General features: G+C 40.8%; 1 protein-coding gene across 8 annotated transcripts in view; it reads left to right on the top strand.

The window, feature by feature from the left end:
• Positions 1-18,613, top strand: part of SORCS1 (sortilin related VPS10 domain containing receptor 1) — a 496,054-nt gene that overhangs the window by 116,374 nt on the left and 361,067 nt on the right. For all 8 annotated transcript variants that reach the window (XM_081192000.1, XM_081192006.1, XM_081192004.1 and 5 more), the window contains exon 2: positions 14,445-14,512. In XM_081192000.1, the coding sequence (XP_081048126.1) occupies positions 14,445-14,512 (68 nt within the window). The remainder of the gene's footprint in view (positions 1-14,444; positions 14,513-18,613) is intronic.

Genomic DNA, 18,613 nt, shown 5'->3' with positions numbered 1-18,613 from the left:
CGGGAATAGACCTTTAGCAGGAATTCATATCTGTACTCTGAAACATGCACTTTTTATTGGTTACATCCCCTAAGGACTTGTTAAGGCATTAGTTACATTTTACCACCCTAAATGTCTTTACCATAAACAAATGAAACTTTGGAATCCAAGTTCAAGGAATAAACTCAAATGAAATGCAATTTAACCACTCTTTGGGGATAAAGACTTAAGTGGGGAAGAATGAAGAATTGATAGCCTATTACGACTTGTAATTTTCCACCTTGAATTATTGACAACCTGTGACATTACACCCTTACAAATTACAATCTATAAACAGCTTGGAAAATATGACCTTTGCATTACAATTGGTCTCCAGATGCCTCTGAGCTTATTTTCAGGCAGCTGGCAGAGGGTTATTTTCACTGAGGCTGAGTAGGTGTGAGAATGCAAGTAAGTGGAGAACTTTATTATACACTCAAGCCAAGCTTTCTTTCTTCCCCCCTTTCCCCCTCTGCAGGAGAACTTGAAAACCTGATGGATTATGGGTGGCATGACTTTTTTTAAGGTTGAGGATGAGGGAAGTAAAAGTCATTAGAATTTTTTGGCAGTAATTGATTAGCAGTCATGGAATAAATAGAACTAATTAGCTAGAGTTTGTTGACTTAGCACTTTAACAAAATTGAAGGTGAGAAATACGGTGCATTCATGTATGTGTGTGTTTTTTAAAAGGGAAAACTGTTCTTTGGGAACAGTTCCTCAGGAATGAGTGGGCAGATTGGAAGGCATTGTTTAAGTGGAAATGAATGGGCTTACATTCCAGCCCTCCTTTTTGGCATCTGTCCCACACAAGGTCATGTCTTATGAGACAGTATAAGATTGTTGGGCTTTGAACTTTACTCATAAGCAACTGGCAGGAGCTCATTTATGCTGCCAAGACCCTGTTTAGTCAGTTCATTTGTCCAAGTTTAAGGACAGTAGCTTGTCAGATTTAATTATGACCTCTGTAAATTGCTGGTGACGTTCCATAAATGTTAATAGATTTTTCCAACAATATAATATATTCATTATATTATAATGTGATAGAATATCTTTCTTTCATAAAGCTATTGTAGTTAACAAGACATAAAGACTTGTACGGGAAAGAATCTTTGTGAAACAGGTGAAGGGAACCTCTTTCTTTTTCAGTAACCTCCTGAGGACCACATGCCAGTGATGGGTGGGACCATAGGGGGAAAATGTTCAAAGCTATGCATGCAGATTTTACCTCTGCAAAATAGGCAAGTTTGTACACACACCCTCTATTGCCTTTGAAGCATCTGAGGACTGGAAGAGAGGCGGGTCTGAGTAAAGCAGGGGTGGAATGACATGGAGACAAGAAAGGTGGTGGTTTTAAACAATAACAGTGACATGAATAAAGTGAGGAGGGGGAGACAACAGAGAGGAGGGAAGTTGTGGTTTAAAGGAAGGTTTGGGTACAGTGAGAAGGATGCTGAAGCTTTGTTGTGTTAGCTTTCAGGTGCTGGCTTCTCTGTTGTACCCATCTCTACTTTTTCTCCCTGTTATTTTTTTAAAAAATCCTCAGTATTTCCCCTTCCTAATCTAGCCAGACCTCCCCAATTGTTTTAAGCCACTTTCTTAGGACTAAGAAGGATTTCCCCTTCTTAGGACTAATCCACACTCCCCTTTTGCTCCGTGCTTTCAAGGCAGAGATCCATGTTTTCCCAGTCCATGAGACACCACACAACCTTCATTGGGGGCCGTACAATGATGATCTAGTGCAAATGTAGTATTGAGAGAAATGGGGAAGCAGTATCACAATACTGGCAGAGCAAATGTCTGTACTTACCTTGAGGAAAGCTAAGTTATGAAACACCTTGCCTCTGGGGAAACGCTGTGGCAAATAATTTCGCAAATGCCATAGAGGGATCAGCTATTACTTGAAAGTGGCACCAGTAATTTCCAGCTGATTATGTCAGTCTCTGCCTTCATTTTGCAACTGGTTTTGCAGCTGGAATACCATTCTGTGATTGGCGGACCTTAGTAATTTTCAGCCATCTCAAGTAGACCTTGGCAGCACCAGGTTTGAGAAGGCCCACTTTAACTAATAGTACATGCCCATCAGGTTTATCAGACATAAGCCCCATTGTCTTCTAGGTGATTTATGATATCATTAATTAAATTTATGAAGTTTTAGGGAAGTGTACATAAAACTATACTGATGAGCTTGCTTCTGTTGTCCTGTCCCAAACATAAATATTTTGTAAGGTATGCCTTCCCCTCTAACTCTGGGGTTGTCCAGTTACTCAAGGGCACTCCACTCCTTTATCTTTGTTGCATTTTCCTTGTGACCATGCAGCTCAATTCAATAACTCTGTCATGGTATCTTTTTTCCTTCTGACAGGGAGCTAAACAGTGATTTATTGCTTGAATGCCTATCCCTTTCATGAAAGCCATTCGTTTAAACATCAGTAAAGCACGAAATTAATTATTCATTGCATGCTAATTTTTCACTTTTATCTGCTTTAGAAAGCCTCAGAATAAGCTGACTGCTAGGTGTTCAGATATATATAAATATGTCACATTATTTCTAGCTAGCAGTTCTGGAGTCTGGGATTTTGTGTTTTAATTATTTCCCTCCCCACAATCTAGTGATTCTATTCCAAGGAAGGTTTTCCACACCAACCTTTCCTCCTCTCTTTGCAACATTTTCTCATTCTCCTTTAGAAAGTGGCTTACAAATGGTCAGTTCATATGGCTACAACTTCTGGCTAGAAAGATTTGTGTTTGGGGTTTATAGGATCTATTATAACTGCAATCGTAAATATACCCTGCAGGACACCATCTAGTAAATGAGGTTTGGTGTGTGTGTGTGGTGCTAATATACTGAGGTGATTTTGATATAAGATTTGTTGGGTGCTTCTGGGTAGTGCAAGATCATAACTTTGTTTAAATTTGTGCAGGACGTGTGTGTGTGTGTGTGATTTTTCCCATCACATGAGTTCATGGGACAGTAATTATTTTTGTTTGTTTGTTTGCTATTTGTACCCCATCCATCTGACTGGGTTGTCCCAGCCACCCTGGGAGGCTTCCAACACATATAAAAACATAATAAAATATTAAACCTTAAAAAGATGTCTTCTAAAAGTTATGTAGTTACTCATCTCCTTGATATCTGATGGGAGGGTGTTCCACAGGGAGGGTGCCACTACAGTAAGCCCTGTTCAAGTTTGCAATCCACTTCATAGCTGTGAAACCAGGAACCATCTTCCTCAGTTTATCATTTCATATGAAGTGTGATAGTCGCATGAGGGCTATTCCAAATGAACAGCCCTCCACAAGAAAATGGTGGAAGTGCCATACCTCTTCAAATGTGTATTTGACTTGCTCATAAAATCATGTAGCAAAGGTATAGACCAGTGATGGGAAACCTGAGGCCCTCTAGATGCTCCTAGACTGCAGCTCTAATAATACCTGAGCATTGGCTATGCTGGCTAGGGTTAATGGGCAGTCCAACAACACTCAGAGGACCATAGTCTCTCCATCTCTGCTTTAGACCAATATTTATTGCTGCCCAACTGTCTCTGGACAGTTTTTCTGTGTGTTTACAAATGAGCTGACAGATGGCAGCCATTTTGTGTGAGAGAGGGGAACTAATCAGTCTAGAAAAAGCTATGTGTTTACCACAAGAGGGACAGCTTGTTGGAGCAAGCAGTCTTGCTTGTTAAATTAATTCTGTCATGGCCAATTGAGAAGTCAAATTTTTGTCACGGTTTTTTTTTTGGGGGGGGGTGAGGTGTCTTCTGACATATCCAAGATTGTCACAGTTGGAAGTGAAATATCAGATGGATAAAGGTTTGGTATTAGAAGGCTTAAATAGTATTATCTTCATTTTCTTTCTCCATATTTGCTTTCACTCATAAAGCATCAACTATATATTTATATATGGTACATATGTAGGAAATCCAAACATTTTGGGCAGGGGGATCAGACTTGAGAATGCAACAACATCCATCACTTCCATGTTTCATCTCCCCATCCCTACCGCCATCCCAAATGCTGTGAGGTAAGTTCAAACTATTCAGCACAGTTCCTCTGGCAGATTTGCTGCATGAAAAGTATTTGTGTTTATTTGTTATATTTGAAAAAGGGATTTGTTTCTTTTCCCTATACAGTTTGGAACAGCTCACTTCTGTGAGCTGTCTGTATTACCTAGAGGGGAGACGAGTGCTTTGTTTACCCATAAGGAAGCTTGCTTAAGAAGCAGTTTTACTTGTAAAAGCAAGTAAGTCATAGCCAATTGGCTGGCTGGGACTTTTGACATGACACAATCTGCTTGTACATGCCCTCACTTTGTTATGGATAATATGAGTGAATCTATCAGATATGAGGCTTGAATACAGAGAGTGCCATATAAACTCAGAGAGAGAGAGCATTGTATTGGATGTCACAATCCGTGTTCCTTGTTTCATGCTGCCTAGGTTGCTGAGCAGAGGTAAACAATGGTTTGATGTATGAAGGAATGAGTGAAAATTAGCCATATTAAAAGTAATATAGCACCATGTTCTTGTAAACAACTCCAGGGCCATTAGTCCTTGAAAGCAGAAAACTAGATCTGAACTGAATTTTTATGAATGTTTACTTTTGTGCTCTAATGCACACATTTGATGAGGGATTTTTTTTGTCAGTTAAGAAGTCATGCCAAAACAGAAAATATAACTCTACTTCTTGTGCAAATATTCTCTGCTCAGAGGGAAGACTGCAAAAGCCTCCAAAGTTTGATTCTGAAAGTTCCAGGGAATTGTACATTCCCTGAATAAGGGACAAAGACACCCTTGTATGGACCAGCACACACATTTAAATGTGACAGATAATGTCTACACAGGGTAAGCAGTTTAACCATGGTCCATGATGCATGTAAGTTGGAAGTTATTTGCCAGCCAGTCTGATGTGAGATGGGCTTGGTGATAGCTTCATTTAATGAAGACAAATCAGTGGTGGCCAAAGTTTCTGACATGTGTGCCAAAAGTCTAGTCCGAAGTATTGAATGTTGTTTCTTTGTTGTGCACTGTAGTCCATATGCCAGTTTTTCATTCTCTATGCCAGTGGTTTTCAATCAGTGTGCCGTGTAGCCCTGAATGGTGTACCACAGGTAGCACCAACCTCAATCCCTCCTTCCTTCTCTCTCTCATCTGATAATGACAATCAGACCTCAGTAAAGAAAGTGCACTCCTGTTGGTTGGGACCACTAACATGGTGCATTACTATTGGACAGGCTGTATCAGGTACTGTCCAGGGGCTACTTGGAGGAGGACAAGAAGAAGAGGGAGGGAGAGAGCTGGTGAGTTGAAGGGAGGAGACAGTAAAGGCAGAGATGAACATAGGGAGTAGATTGATTGATTTGCGATGAGGGTACTTATTAGTTTGTTTGCCTGAGAAAGGCAAGAAGCCCAAGGAAGGGAGGGAAGGAGGAGTCAGAGGTGATATCCTAGAGGGGTTAAAGTGGGGCACAAAGCAGGTGGGGCTTCTATGCCAAGGGGGCAGCCAGCCAGCTGGTATTGAGTGGGATGCACCTGGCAGATTGGGGGGCTCGGATGGAGGAGAGTACCAGTGGGTGAGAGGGGACGAACTTGTGAATAGGATCAAGTGGGGTTGGATAAAGAAACAAGCAGAAGACCACAGTGGGGCAGATATTTGTGGCAGGGGCACTGTTGGTAAGGGGGCTGGAGGAGCCCCACAGAACTGGAGAGAAATTAGGGAGCAGAAACAGATTCAGATAAGGCCTTTGAAGGGGAAGTAGGGCAGAGTCAGAGGTGGAAGTCAAAAAGGCTGAAAATCTCTATGCAGTACCTTTGAGTGAGTTTGCTTTTAGATCACTGAAACAGGGAATGGGCAGAATCATTACATAGAAAAGCAGGCGTAAGTTAAGTCTATGACTTACCTTGGACTTTTGTTTTTCTGGTCTAAGTGTTTTTGAGCAATGATGGAAGTGAGCAAACATTACACGTTCATTGGGGGAGAGACAGGTCTCTTGCAGATGTCTTGCCTCGAGGCTCACAAAATTCTCAATCCAGCCCTGAGGTTATAAATCGAAAGAACCAAATCACTTGGAATTATAGCAGAAGCATGTTTTTATTAGGTTGATTTATTTGCCTCTCTTTGAAGAACTCCATCCCCAATGAAGTGATAAAAGCTATTTGCTTGACTTTAGCATCTTATTGTACTGGGGGAAAATGGAAATAATTTGTAGGTAGGAAGCCTGGTGATTCATAAGATACTAAAATATTTTCAGGTGGAAAGATTGAGTTCCTACAGATAGGTTGTTTTGTGTTAGAAATAGCTGTGCAATCAGAAATTGCTCCCTATAATGTATTTACAAAAGAAAACAACCTTGTTTTCTTCCCCCAAACACAAAGATCAGATATGAATCTGTGGTCTTATGCTTGCAGATCCTTATGATAGTTAGTGGTGTTTTTTTCTGGGGGGACGCGGGGGGACACATAGTGTGTTCTCCGTCATGGAGAGCACGTGTTGCGGTGGGGGCCGCCAGGACACTCCAAAGTTGGGGACGGGCTAATTGACTGTTGGCCACTGATACAATTGCGCTTCCCTTGTTGTTGGGAAGAAGTTGATGTTGCCATTTGTTGACTGACAGCCAGAAATGCTAAAACTACTTGCACAAGGCTAGGGCTTCCTCTTTTTGCTCGTGCAACGAATTGCCCGTCCCCCCTCCCTAGAATTAGGGTTATTCACGTTGACCTTGCTGTGCCTGTCATGGGGTCGTCTGCTCTTGGGGCAGGGACCCGGTAGGAATTTTGTCCATCTGGCTGATTGGCTGGTGCCATTTGGTTTTTGCCTACTGCGTAGCAAATCGTCACAACTTGTAAGGTTGTGGTTAGGCATTGGTTTATGGTTTGGTTGGTTGAGGGCATGGATTGGCTGTGCCTGCCCCTCTAATGCTGCTGCTGCAAGGGATTCCATTAAAGGAATCAGGGGCTAACTATTGCTTGTCCACCCTGTCAAGGGGGCTCGGGCCACTGCAAGAGCTCCTGGCTGCATTTGGGGTGGGCTGAGGGCAGGTTCCCTGCTCCATCGCTAGCCCCAAGTGTATTCCCCTTTTCTGACTTTTGCAGGCGTGTGGAATGTCAGACTGTCCCCCACGGTGAGGGCAGCTAGTCACAACCAATGCCTAAGCAACCACTCACTTGTTTGTATTTTAATAAAGTTGTGGCCAAAATAATGCCAAAAACCTTAAACAAAAATTCCGTGTGATGTGTGAGTTATTGGGGTGGCCCTGGGGACCTCGACACGCAAACCCCTAAACATTTTGTGACTCTAAGTTTGGCCTCATTGAGGCACAGCATTTCAATATGAGTAGGAAAATGAGAGTACCCCTAAACATTTTTTTAAGAAAAAAAAAGCAGTGGTGATAGTTAATACAATTCAGAATCACATGCAAACATCCCAACATCACAAAGCTGCTTTTCAGTAGGCTTTGCCTGTCTTCTGTTTCAGAACATGGGTATAACAAAGCAACATCAGAAGTGGCTCACGCCATGCATATTGTTGCTAGGGCGACCCTGTGTTTGTGGGCCTTCTGGTCTTTTATGCATAGAACCATCCCAGCTATACCTTAAAGGTTGCTCAATCTATTCCTTAGCACAATTGATGCCTCTTCCAAACCACATGGAAAAAGAACAGGGTTATAGTGACTAATCTTTCTAGATAAATGTCAGTGTAAAAGTGGCCAGAGTAGCTGCCAGGGGAAAAGAGCATTAGTGTCAGGGAAGCTTAGCCAAGCGATTAAGTGACACTATATTGGCTTGATATGGTATCCATGTTTTTGAAAGTTGTGTCAAAATAGTTGGATCCCTTGGGCATAGAGTGGAAAGTAATACGAGTCTTCTAGGAACATCACACAAAGTTGCATCCCTGTAATTCATAAAACATAGCTGTAGGATTTCTTTCACTATATTCTTTATGGAAAACATGAATACAGCATCCCAGAGGCCTTTGGTCCCCTGGCTGAAGACAGAGGCCAGAGTTTGTTTCAAATGACTTGACACTGCCAACACTTTCAAAGGGGCAAGTATTGGATTTTGTGGCTTGCATTGGAACTGAAAGGCACAAGCCTTGAGATAATTATCTTCCAAAGGCACAGATTCTCATTCCCTAAAGACTTGTGGAAACAAGTAGCTTGTGCCTGTTTTGACAGCTGCCTTTTGTGATGCCTGGGGAGCTTGAAATCATAAGCTGATCATGGCTATGCATGCAACTTTGGCTCATCCTAGATCAGTTACTGCAGTTGGAGGTTGAGATCTCTCTCTTGGTCTGATGGGGAGGCCTAGCAGATGTACTTTGTGCTAAGGTTAGCACAGTGTAAACTGCTCTGCTTGGATCTGTGTTTATGAATATTCATGTGTCATGGAACCTTGCAGATCACTTCCGGCTAGGAATTCTTCATCTGGAGGACATCATTGCTCTATGCCATCATCTGCCCCTGTTTCCTCCCCTTCCCTTTTCATCATATTATGATTTAAATAATGGCATTGTTCTGAAATACCTGCCTCTAAATGGCAGGTAACCACCAGGTTTCTCTCTAGAAACCATGTTGATCTCAGACATCAAATTATACATTATATGAGAAATCAATGCTTTGAACTTCCTATTAATTTTCTTAATGACAGCTGCTAGGGAAAGGGGAAGATTTGAACCTAGGCCAAAGGTTGCGTGGTGAAAGTAAAGATCCCTCCACCTTTGCACTGCAGCTGCAGTCCAAAACATTTCCCACCATACTGCTTTTAGGAGAGAAAATTGCACATGAAAATCTATCTAGGAATCTCCCATGTTTTGCTACTTTGGGCTTACAATGTCCTCTTAGTATTTGCATCATCTGTGCATGACATGTGGATAGCCAAGACACTGAAACAGTCCTTGTTGTTTGCTGGTGCATTATACTTCAGCGCCTTTTCTATAAAGATGTGCCAAAACGCGAACACAAGCATCTTCAGGAGAATTGTAAAAACTGGGCTGTTTTTGGTTGCAAAACTGGCAAATGTGGAAACACTTCTGAACGCTTGAATTTTAGCGCATTTCTCACACTGCCATTTTATATACACTTCCCTTGGAATTAGTACCATTGAACTCAATAGGGTTTGCTTACAAGGGCTAGGTGGTAAAATTTTGTCTAACACATAAAATGCCATTATCTTGTTTTTAAAAAATGATTATTCACAGATGGCATTCTTAATAGTGCACCTTCTTTTGATCTGGGTAACTGTGATAGATTATAAGGAAGGAAGCATTATATATAGTATGTTGAACAGTGGAAATGAGAGCACTTGATATGTTAGGGGGAAATAATTAAATTCAAATTGCTTGAATGGAAAACATTGCAGGGAGTGGGAAATGTTAAAGGACAACTACCGTATATACTCGAGTATAAGACGACCCAAATATAAGCCAAAGCACCTAATTTTACCACAAAAAACTGGGAAAATTTATTGACTCGAGTATAAGCCGGTTCACCACACCACAAACCTGGTGGTGGTGGCAGTGGTGGAGGAAGAACAAGCAGGCCTAAAAGGCTGCTTTCGGGCTGCTCGTTCCTTCTCCTCCGCCACCGACAGCAGCAAAGGCGGAGGAGGAGTAAGGAGCAGCCCGAAAGGACCCTCACTTGAGTATAAGCCAAGGGGGGCTTTTTGAGCATTAAAAATGTGCTGAAAAAGTTGTCTTATACTCAAGTATATACTGTACTTCTATTAGTTGCTTACATTAAGTTGTTCCCCTCGCTTCTGCAACATGACTACAGAAGCCCCTCAAAGACCAGGGGATATGTAAGCAAAGCTTACATTCACTTTTCTTTACTTCTTCTATAGCTAGTTGTGTTGTTTGATGAAATTACTGTAGATGAGAGGAATAGAAACAAAGAGAAAAAAGGGCAATGCATTATTTTTCATTACATTACCAAATTCCTTTACACCCATATTTTGACATTTAGAACAACATAATATGCATGTCTTTGTTCATTAGGGTCTTCAGATTAGCTAGCAACAGCCAGGGAGAGAGAAAAAGAATGTTAAATGTAAACTAACCTTTTACAGGCTAAACAACAAAGAAGCGGAAGTAAGAATGAAAGAATAAATATTTTACATGATGGGTCCACATAGCTTTTTTTTACTAACAATACACAAAATGAGAGACCCTTAATGCAAACATGCATTTTGTTATCCTGTTTGCACTTTTGTCTTTGTATCAAAAAATATGTACTTTATCAGAAAAAGTAATTGGAAAAGAAAGGTTATCGCACCATAGAAATAAAGTAAAAGGGGTATTATGAAAAGGGGTGCATTAAAATGAAAGATGAGGGGATTACCTAATAGTTATTCAGTTTACATATTTTTAAAGATCACTGTATATTGCTTTAACATAGAAGTGGTTTAAATATGAGTAAAGCCCAAGATTTACTGGTAATCTCTCTAGGAATATTTATTCTTAGGTTGGGTCATTAGTATCACTTCATACAGCCAAAAAAGCATTGAAGTGATGTAGACTGCGTTGTCCTCAGCTGTTTTTCTGCAAACAGCTGTGCAGAACCAGAACTGGGTGACATCTCCCAGGGATCTAGGGAAGTCATTGGACCCTAATAAATAGCCCTTTTTTCTGGGAGCTGACCCCATGGGAAAGCTGTAGCTTCAGGACACCTGACATGCCCTAACTGATCACAGCTCCTTACCCTTGACACAGCCTTCCACAATTTCTACCAGGATCCTAGGAACAGAAAGTGTGGTGAGTGTCTCTTAGTTAGGCTAGGAACAAAAATCAAGTCTGGGAGAATAAAACTAATCACTGAGACCTACTCAGGAGGGGGAAACAGTATCTTATAAGTCCTCTGGAACAGAGTCTTGCTAATGTTCCAGGAAGGAGTGGGGTATCCAGGGTAGCTATAAAATTGCTTAGTTGGTTTCTAACTGATCACTAGACAGAATGCTGGGCATTGCATGAGTCCAAACGAAATGTAACTAAGTGCAAAATAGCACACTGAGAAGAGCTTCTGAAGATGTCTTCAGAAGCCCCCTCAAAGTGTTATTTTCTGCAGCACTCTGATCAGAGGTTCTGAAGATCTGATTTTCAATCATCTGATTTTCAGATCTTCAGAAACTCAGTTCAAAGTGTTGCACAAAATAGCAGTTTGAAAGAGGCTTCTAAAGACCCCGTGGGCAAAAAGGTCACCTGATAAAATTTTGACATCAGATGATGGACAGGTGTGAAGCTCCACCCACCTGTGAAACTTGGCCTACAAGGGGCAGGAGAGATAATTCAGGCTAGAAAAGTTCCTTACCTCTGAACTAAGACATGTGTCACCTTGGCTCAGTCTGATATTTCCAGGAATGGCACAGTTTGTAAACTTAGCTCTCTGGAAATGCTCCTTATCACTACCAAGATCAAAGCTCCCACCTGTGGACTACACCCAAAATGTGAACCTAAATCTTCAAGAGGACTGAAACTGAAATTCAGTATAGGTTGAAACACTATCCCCCACTCTGTCTTTCTGCTGAAACTTTTTGCAACCCGGCCTGATTTATTTTTTTCAGTACAAACTTTATCTTAGCTGCTTGATAAAATGCTATTTCAAACTTGATTTTAAAGTAGTTAAATTGATGTAGCTTTAGTTGCTACTTGTTTGATTATGGACTAAGTGCTGTTTTTGCTTTTGTCTGTAAGCTGTTCTGAGGGCTCGATGGGAGCCATGTGGTTGGTAAATAAATCATAATAAATGATTGGTTCATATGGGGTTATTGGCACAATGGCAGCTGAAACAATATGGTGCCAAGCATGTAGTCGCGCACAGCAGAGATGAACAGCTAATTGCAGCTGGAAATCGCTAGTCATTCTGCTGTCCTCCATTTTCCAAACTCTGATCTACTGAAAGTTGATGACTCACTTTCATTTTAATTTCACTTTTTTTAGAGAGAACCTGAGCTTGTGCTAGGTGTCAGGCTGCCTACCACCCTGTCAGATGGCATTCCCACAGCGGGTGCGTATGCCTGACAAAGACATGTGCCAATTAAGGCTTGGAAAGTGCTAAATTTCAATCACCGCCCTCCCAGGAAAGCTTATCAGTGGCAGCAGGGCGGCTGTTTGTTGAAGATACAGAATTATGTTGCCGCTCCGCTCCCTGAATAGACCTATAAATCCCCCACTACGAAAATGGGGAAGGGAGGGGCATTTGCACATAAAGCATTTCTGGTAGTTGCTCTCCTGATACAAGACGGCAGTAAACCAAATAATGAAGTCAGGCTAGCAGTGTGCCAGGTCTCGCATCCATCTGTAACAGGAATTAAGGGCACTGTCAGCAACTGGACCTGTTAACCCGAAAAGCAGCTTAACAAAACCTCCAACAGAGATAGTACTTAAAGTATGTCCATAGTTTTGGGGGGCACCACTGTTTTCTATATGTTTTGGTGGTTTTACAAGGGCATGGTGAAATTACTAGAGCATGTACTACCCCATATAAATGATATTCCATTGAGTGTTATCTACACCAGGGGTGTCCAGGACTTTTTTTCAGCTGAAACTCACAGGAACTCAGTTCTGGCGCCTCTCAGGGTGGTGCCATTGCCATTATAAGAGAACAAGGGAGGTGTTCATGGTGAATTCTGGCACCTCTTTTCCTAGAAAAATAGCATTGGAGGTGTCTAACCTGTAGCCCTCCGGTTAGACTCCTGCTCCCACCAGTCTTAGGCAGCATGGCCAATGGCCTGGAATAATGAGAGCTGTAGTTCATCAATGTATGGAGGACTACATGTTATCCACCCTTGCTATACATGACCACAATGCCAATAAGGTGGATATGTGGCTGTGGGGGTTGGGGTGGGGGGAATCTGGCCTACCACAATGAATGAATGAATGAATGAATGAATGAATGAATGACTTTACAGTAACTAGCATGGAAGCCACAAGCACACTTTGATTAAGTAATGCCAGAAGCACATCTGCACTGAAAAATTATGTAATGCAGCTTTCCCTTAAAATTTCATTTAAGACTAATCTCTTTCTCGCTCTCTTTTAATTGGATCGGTAAACCCAATTAATGGGATGCTGTGGGTGTAATTCATCTTGTTTTAAGCAAAGCATTTGACAACATGCCCCATATTTCGCTCCATGAACTGGTTAAATTTGGGTTAGATGATAATGCCATCAAATGGATTTCCAGCTGGTTGGAAAATGGTACTCCTGGAGGGCTCATCATTGGTTGCCTTTAGGGTGCTGCAAGGCTCTGTTCCAGGTCTGGTATTCTTTGTACATTGGGATCAACGCCTTAGAAGTGAAGGCAATCCTTGCTAAATGTGTGGATAATCGGGGAGAAATAGCAAACATCTCAAAAGATAGGAATAAAATTCAAAATGACCCTGATAGAATGGGAAATGGCTGAAATTAACAAAAGGAAATTTGATACAGACAAATGCAAAGTTCATCATTTAGGGCAAACAAACAAAACATCAAATGGGCAGGTATAAAGTGGACAATATATGTACTTTTGTTTGTTTGTTAAACAAGAAAAACTTTAATAAAAAGTTTCCAGATCATAAAATGTAACAGCTGCCATTTTAAAAGGATATAAACTAATTGAAAAAAGGTACAGAGGGGGGCAACAAAGGTAGTTAGGGGTATGGATGACAAGTCCATAAGCTAAACATGTTTAGCTGGATGATAATACTCTTGAGAGGCCTCAAGGGCTATCACACAGAAATGAATGGTTATGTGCTGCCCCGGAGAGTATGGCTACATCCATTAACAGATTTCAGCTAAAGTTCAGGAGAAGCATTTTATCCATAAGAGCAGTCCTATAACTGAACCAATTACAAACAGGCATTGTGGGTTCCCTTGGCAAAGGTCTTCAAGCAGCTATTGGAAAGCCATCCTTTGTTCTGCATTTCCAGCATTGTACAGGGTGTTGGACCTACAAGATCCTGTCCAACTCTATGACTCTATACTATTTAGAAGAATATACTATACTATGGGTCTTTATTAAAGTCTGTGGTTTATCTATCAGTGTTGTACAATGTGAGGGCTTATTTCTGGAGGCAGGGGGTAACTGCCAGAGTAGAAGATCTTGACTATTAATTCACATGGAGCCCCTGCATCAGGTCTAGAAAAATAGTTTTAATCTGGCTCACACCATGTTGATGTTTCACCTTTATCATGTGCTTTGAGTGATAAAGCAGATGACCCTTCCCTTTTTTCTGAGAGAAGTTGCCACATGCGGCAGACACTGGTGAGAGGAATTCCGATGTCTGCGGACGTCTCTGCAGACACTTCCATATCAGTTAAGCAAATGCTTGAGCAATTCATTTAATTATGTTAAGCACCCATTAACAGCAGTCTAAGTCCTCCCCTGGGTCATATCAGTTCTATGAGATTCTAATTGTTAGAGAGTAACCATGATTTCCTTCTTGTGCCTGCAGGTGATTTTAATTCTGACAAAGCTGTATGACTACAACCTGGGGAGTATCACAGAGAGCTCACTGTGGAGGTATGTAGATAAGCTGAGTTAATAATTACCAACTTACTTAACAATTTGGACACTGTGGTACAGTCCTTTCATTAGATTTAATTGGATTTCTTACATGATGGAAGGTTTGCAGGTCTCTCAGAGTGGTCATTTATGGCTCTGCTCATTCTTCACACGTGGAGATGTCAGAATTGAGCCATCCTCTTCAGCTACAGTACATGATGTACTGCTGCTTTCATGTATCTGCTAATTAAAAATGAAAATTTGATTTAAAAACTGAAAGCGAAACCTAATGTTGTTCCAATTTGTAGTAATAATTTATTTCTTACAATGTGGTGAGTAGTGCATTAACAAGCTCTTTTTCCAATAGAATAATAGAATCCTAGAATGTTAGAGTTGGAAGGGACCCAAGGGTCATCTAGTCCAGCCCCCTGCAAGGCAGGAATCTCAGCTAAAGCATCCATGACAGATGGCCATCCAACCTCTGTTTAAAAACCTCCAAGGAAGTATAGCCCACCACCTCTTGTGGGAGTCTGTTCCACAATATTAGTTAATTTCCATTTCAAGCTTAGCAGTGATATTTTCTTTCTATTCATGCTTTTCTATTCACACTGCCTCTGCTACACACACACAATCTCTCTCTCTTAACATTATATATAATATTTAACTCAACTCTTACTCTTTGCTTAGAAAGCTTACATGGAGCTTTTAATGGACTCCTGTTTAGTCACCCATTATACCTAGAGTTGCTTAACGTCAACAACAATGTAGCAATGTGTGTCCCAAACTAATTCATATAAAAATACTGTACGTATTTCCTTTGTGCATTCTCCCATCCCATGTTGGGAAGAAACATGCTGGTCATCTAATATTCTCTTGCATTGAGTAAAGGAATCTGAAGGATAGCAACTTGAAAACAAATTCTACTATTTTTGTCAAGAAGACAGACGTTCCAAGTGTTTGCTTTTCCTCCGTTTTCCTTTGCATTTATAAATTACTACATGGTTACAGTATTAATAATAAATATGCCTACGTTTATTATATCATAAATAGAAAACACAATACAGTATAAATCTAAAAGCATGAACTTCTCCACCATCTCACCCCTTCGGTAGATGGCAGTGCTGCTGCTGGGAGACAAGCTTCTAATGGTGGAGAATAGTACAGATGAGGTTTGGCTTGGGGCATTAGATCTTTGCACTGAGAGGGGATCTCTTCTCTTTAATTTCACCATAAACTACCAGTAGATGTGTTGCAAAGTTCTTTCTATGAGACAACAAAAAGTGATATTAGGAAGTTTTTAAAGAGTTTAGCAATAGGCTATTGGGTGCTATTTCTATTTGCCTTGTGACATTAGTGTAGACCTTGGTGTTTCTTCCTTAAAAATATCAAACAGTAAATAGAAATAAAATGAAAAGAGCAACCTTTTGCAACCTTGAATGTTCCAAGCTTTTCCAGGTATGATGTCAATGAATGAAATAATGTATTCTCTTGCAAATGAGTGTTTTGATCTTGTTTGCCTATAAATGACATCCAGTTTCTGAAGGCTGAAGAGAGCAAGGACTCCCCTCATCCCTCTTAGGTTCAATATAGTGATATTTTCTCATTTTCCTTAAACTTTTAGAATGATGCAGGTTAAAAATAAAGCAGTAGCTAAGTCCTATGGCCAATTTTTCATGTGACATTTGCAGGTAGAATTAGTTCTTTGATTCATAAAATTTGGCACATGTGAGCATGTCCTCATATTTATTTTGGATATTGGTCATTGTTTTGCAGAATCAATTGAATCAAGTCTTTAATATAAGTGGTCATATTGATATTTTTACATGTTACATTTAAGAAGCATATTGACAAGTTGGAACATGTACAGAAGAGGGTAACCAAGATGATTGGGGTTTGGAAACCAAGGCTTATGAGAAGCGCTTGAGTGAATTGGGTATGTTTAGCCTGGCTAAGAGGAGGTTGAGAGGAGATATGATAACCATCTTCAAATACAGTGGTGCCTCCCAAGACGAAAATAATTCGTTCCGTGAGTCTTTTCGTCTTGCGATGTTTTTCGTCTTGCAAAGCACGGTCCGTCGCAACTGCGCCTCTTCAAGCGGCTTTAAAAAAAAAGTGCAAGATGTTTTCGTCTTGCGACGCAAGCCCATAGGGAAATTCGTCTAGCGAAGCAACGCAAAACCGAAAAACCCTTTCGCCTAGCGAGTTTTTCGTCTTGCGAGGCATTCGTCTTGCGGGGCAACACTGTACCTAAAGGGCTGCCACATAGAAGATGGAGCAAGCTTGTTTTCTCCTGCCCTGAAGGGTAGGATGCAAACCAATGGCTTCAAGTTATGGGAAAGGAGATTCCCTCAAAAGGTGGTGAACTGTTTTCCTTGGATATTTCTAAGCAGAGATTGGATGGCATCTGTCATGCATTCTTTAGCTGAGAGGAAATTGAAGAGAAGCACTTTTGCCTGGTGCCTAAAAATATATAATGAAAGCACCAGGCGAACCTCCCTAGGAAGAGCATTCCACCAATGGGGAGCCACTACAGAAAAGACCCGTTCTCAAGGACAAAATTGGAAGTATCTACTTCCTGTTTTACACTAACCAGAGGCTTCCTGTTATTTTTTAACTTGGGAACTATGGTTAGTTGAAACTGTAGTTAGTGAACAAGCAGGAGAATGCACCATGGTTTGATCCTAGGTTGCTTGAACTAACCATCATTTATGGGGAGCTGTGGTGAGTCTCATTCTTGTGACTGTTCCATATGGAGGGGTGAGATCGTGCAGAGTCATTTAAGTAAAACCATACCATTGTAGACCTTTATATCAATAAATGCACTAATTAAGCATGGTTCCTTCCGGGTCTGGGTTTAAGGAGAAATAATGAAGCTTTTCTTCCATCATTTTTTCAGTAAATTTTCAGTAATGTGATTACTTGCCAGGTTTGGATCTTTCTTTCAATCACCTAGCTCTGGAAATTTAACTAAAGTGATTTTTAAAATTGTATTAAAATTAATAAAGTGATCCACATGAGGCCCTAGGCGTCAGAAGACTTTCTGCTGCTACTACACAGTGTGTAAGAGGCAGAGAAGTCGATAGGCAGCTGAGCTTTTCATGCACCAGTCTCAGTGGATCAACAGGCTCCGAGTTACAAGGGTGATTCCACTTTTGAAATGAGTTATTGAGATTTCTCCCCAGCTAGACTTGGCATTAATTACACTATAATCCTCTAGGTAGACTCTGCCTTCCTTGTGCTTTTGATTTCTCTCTCTCTCTCTCTTAAAAAAAAGCATTTATTTTTCTTCAAGAAAGGGAGTAAAGGTAAGAAATAGCTTGTGTGACACAGAACAATTAGTCAAGTTGGATTTGTTTATATATATTTTCTTCTTCCAATGCTCTCCCAGATATCTCCTAGATCACAAAAGGGATTAAGCTTTGATACTCTGGAGAAAACAGTGGTTTCTGCTACTAAATAAAGATAAGCTTAAGTTTAAGATAAGTAAAATGTCAGAATAAAAGATACCATATCTGCAGGGAATTGGTGGTGGTGGCAAGGAGACGGAGGGAGGAAATAATCTCCACATTTGTAATGTGATTGAAACTGTGTGGAGACAAACATTAAAGAACTGTGATTAACCTTATCCTTTAAGGCTTTGAATGCCAACCAGTGATGCGCTCTCAATGGAACACAGCTGCAAGTGGCTAGAATGATATTTTTTACACTGCCCATTCCTTTCCTTGAAAGTGTGAGCAAGTTCTGTCTTAAATTCACCTCGACACTTTCAAGCTAAAGGTAAGTTATCACATGCCTGCTTTTCATCTGATGGCTGCAGTTAAAGCAATGGCTTATATGGATGGGACAGCCACCATAGGTCAGGCACAGAGAGAACTATTCAGGGTGGTATTTTTAAATTGAGTTTTCAAGTTTGATTTTGACTTGGCCAACTCAAATTTTCCCCCATTTCCCGAGACTCCCTATTTATTTAACTCTCTCACTCTTCCTGCAAGACGAACCTTCTTCCTTAGGGAAAGGGAACAAATGGCGAAGGGATGGAGAATAGGCCAAGTCCTCTCTAAGGTGGTAAAAGATGCTAAGCACACAATGATCTCATCAAGCCACATGTTCCAGTGGGAA

The sequence above is a fragment of the Podarcis bocagei genome, assembly GCF_964188305.1.
Source record: "Podarcis bocagei genome assembly, chromosome: 4".
In the NCBI taxonomy this organism is placed as follows: domain Eukaryota; kingdom Metazoa; phylum Chordata; class Lepidosauria; order Squamata; family Lacertidae; genus Podarcis; species Podarcis bocagei.
The sequence above is the reverse complement of the archived record's forward strand: the minus strand, read 5'-3'. Positions and strand labels throughout refer to the sequence as shown.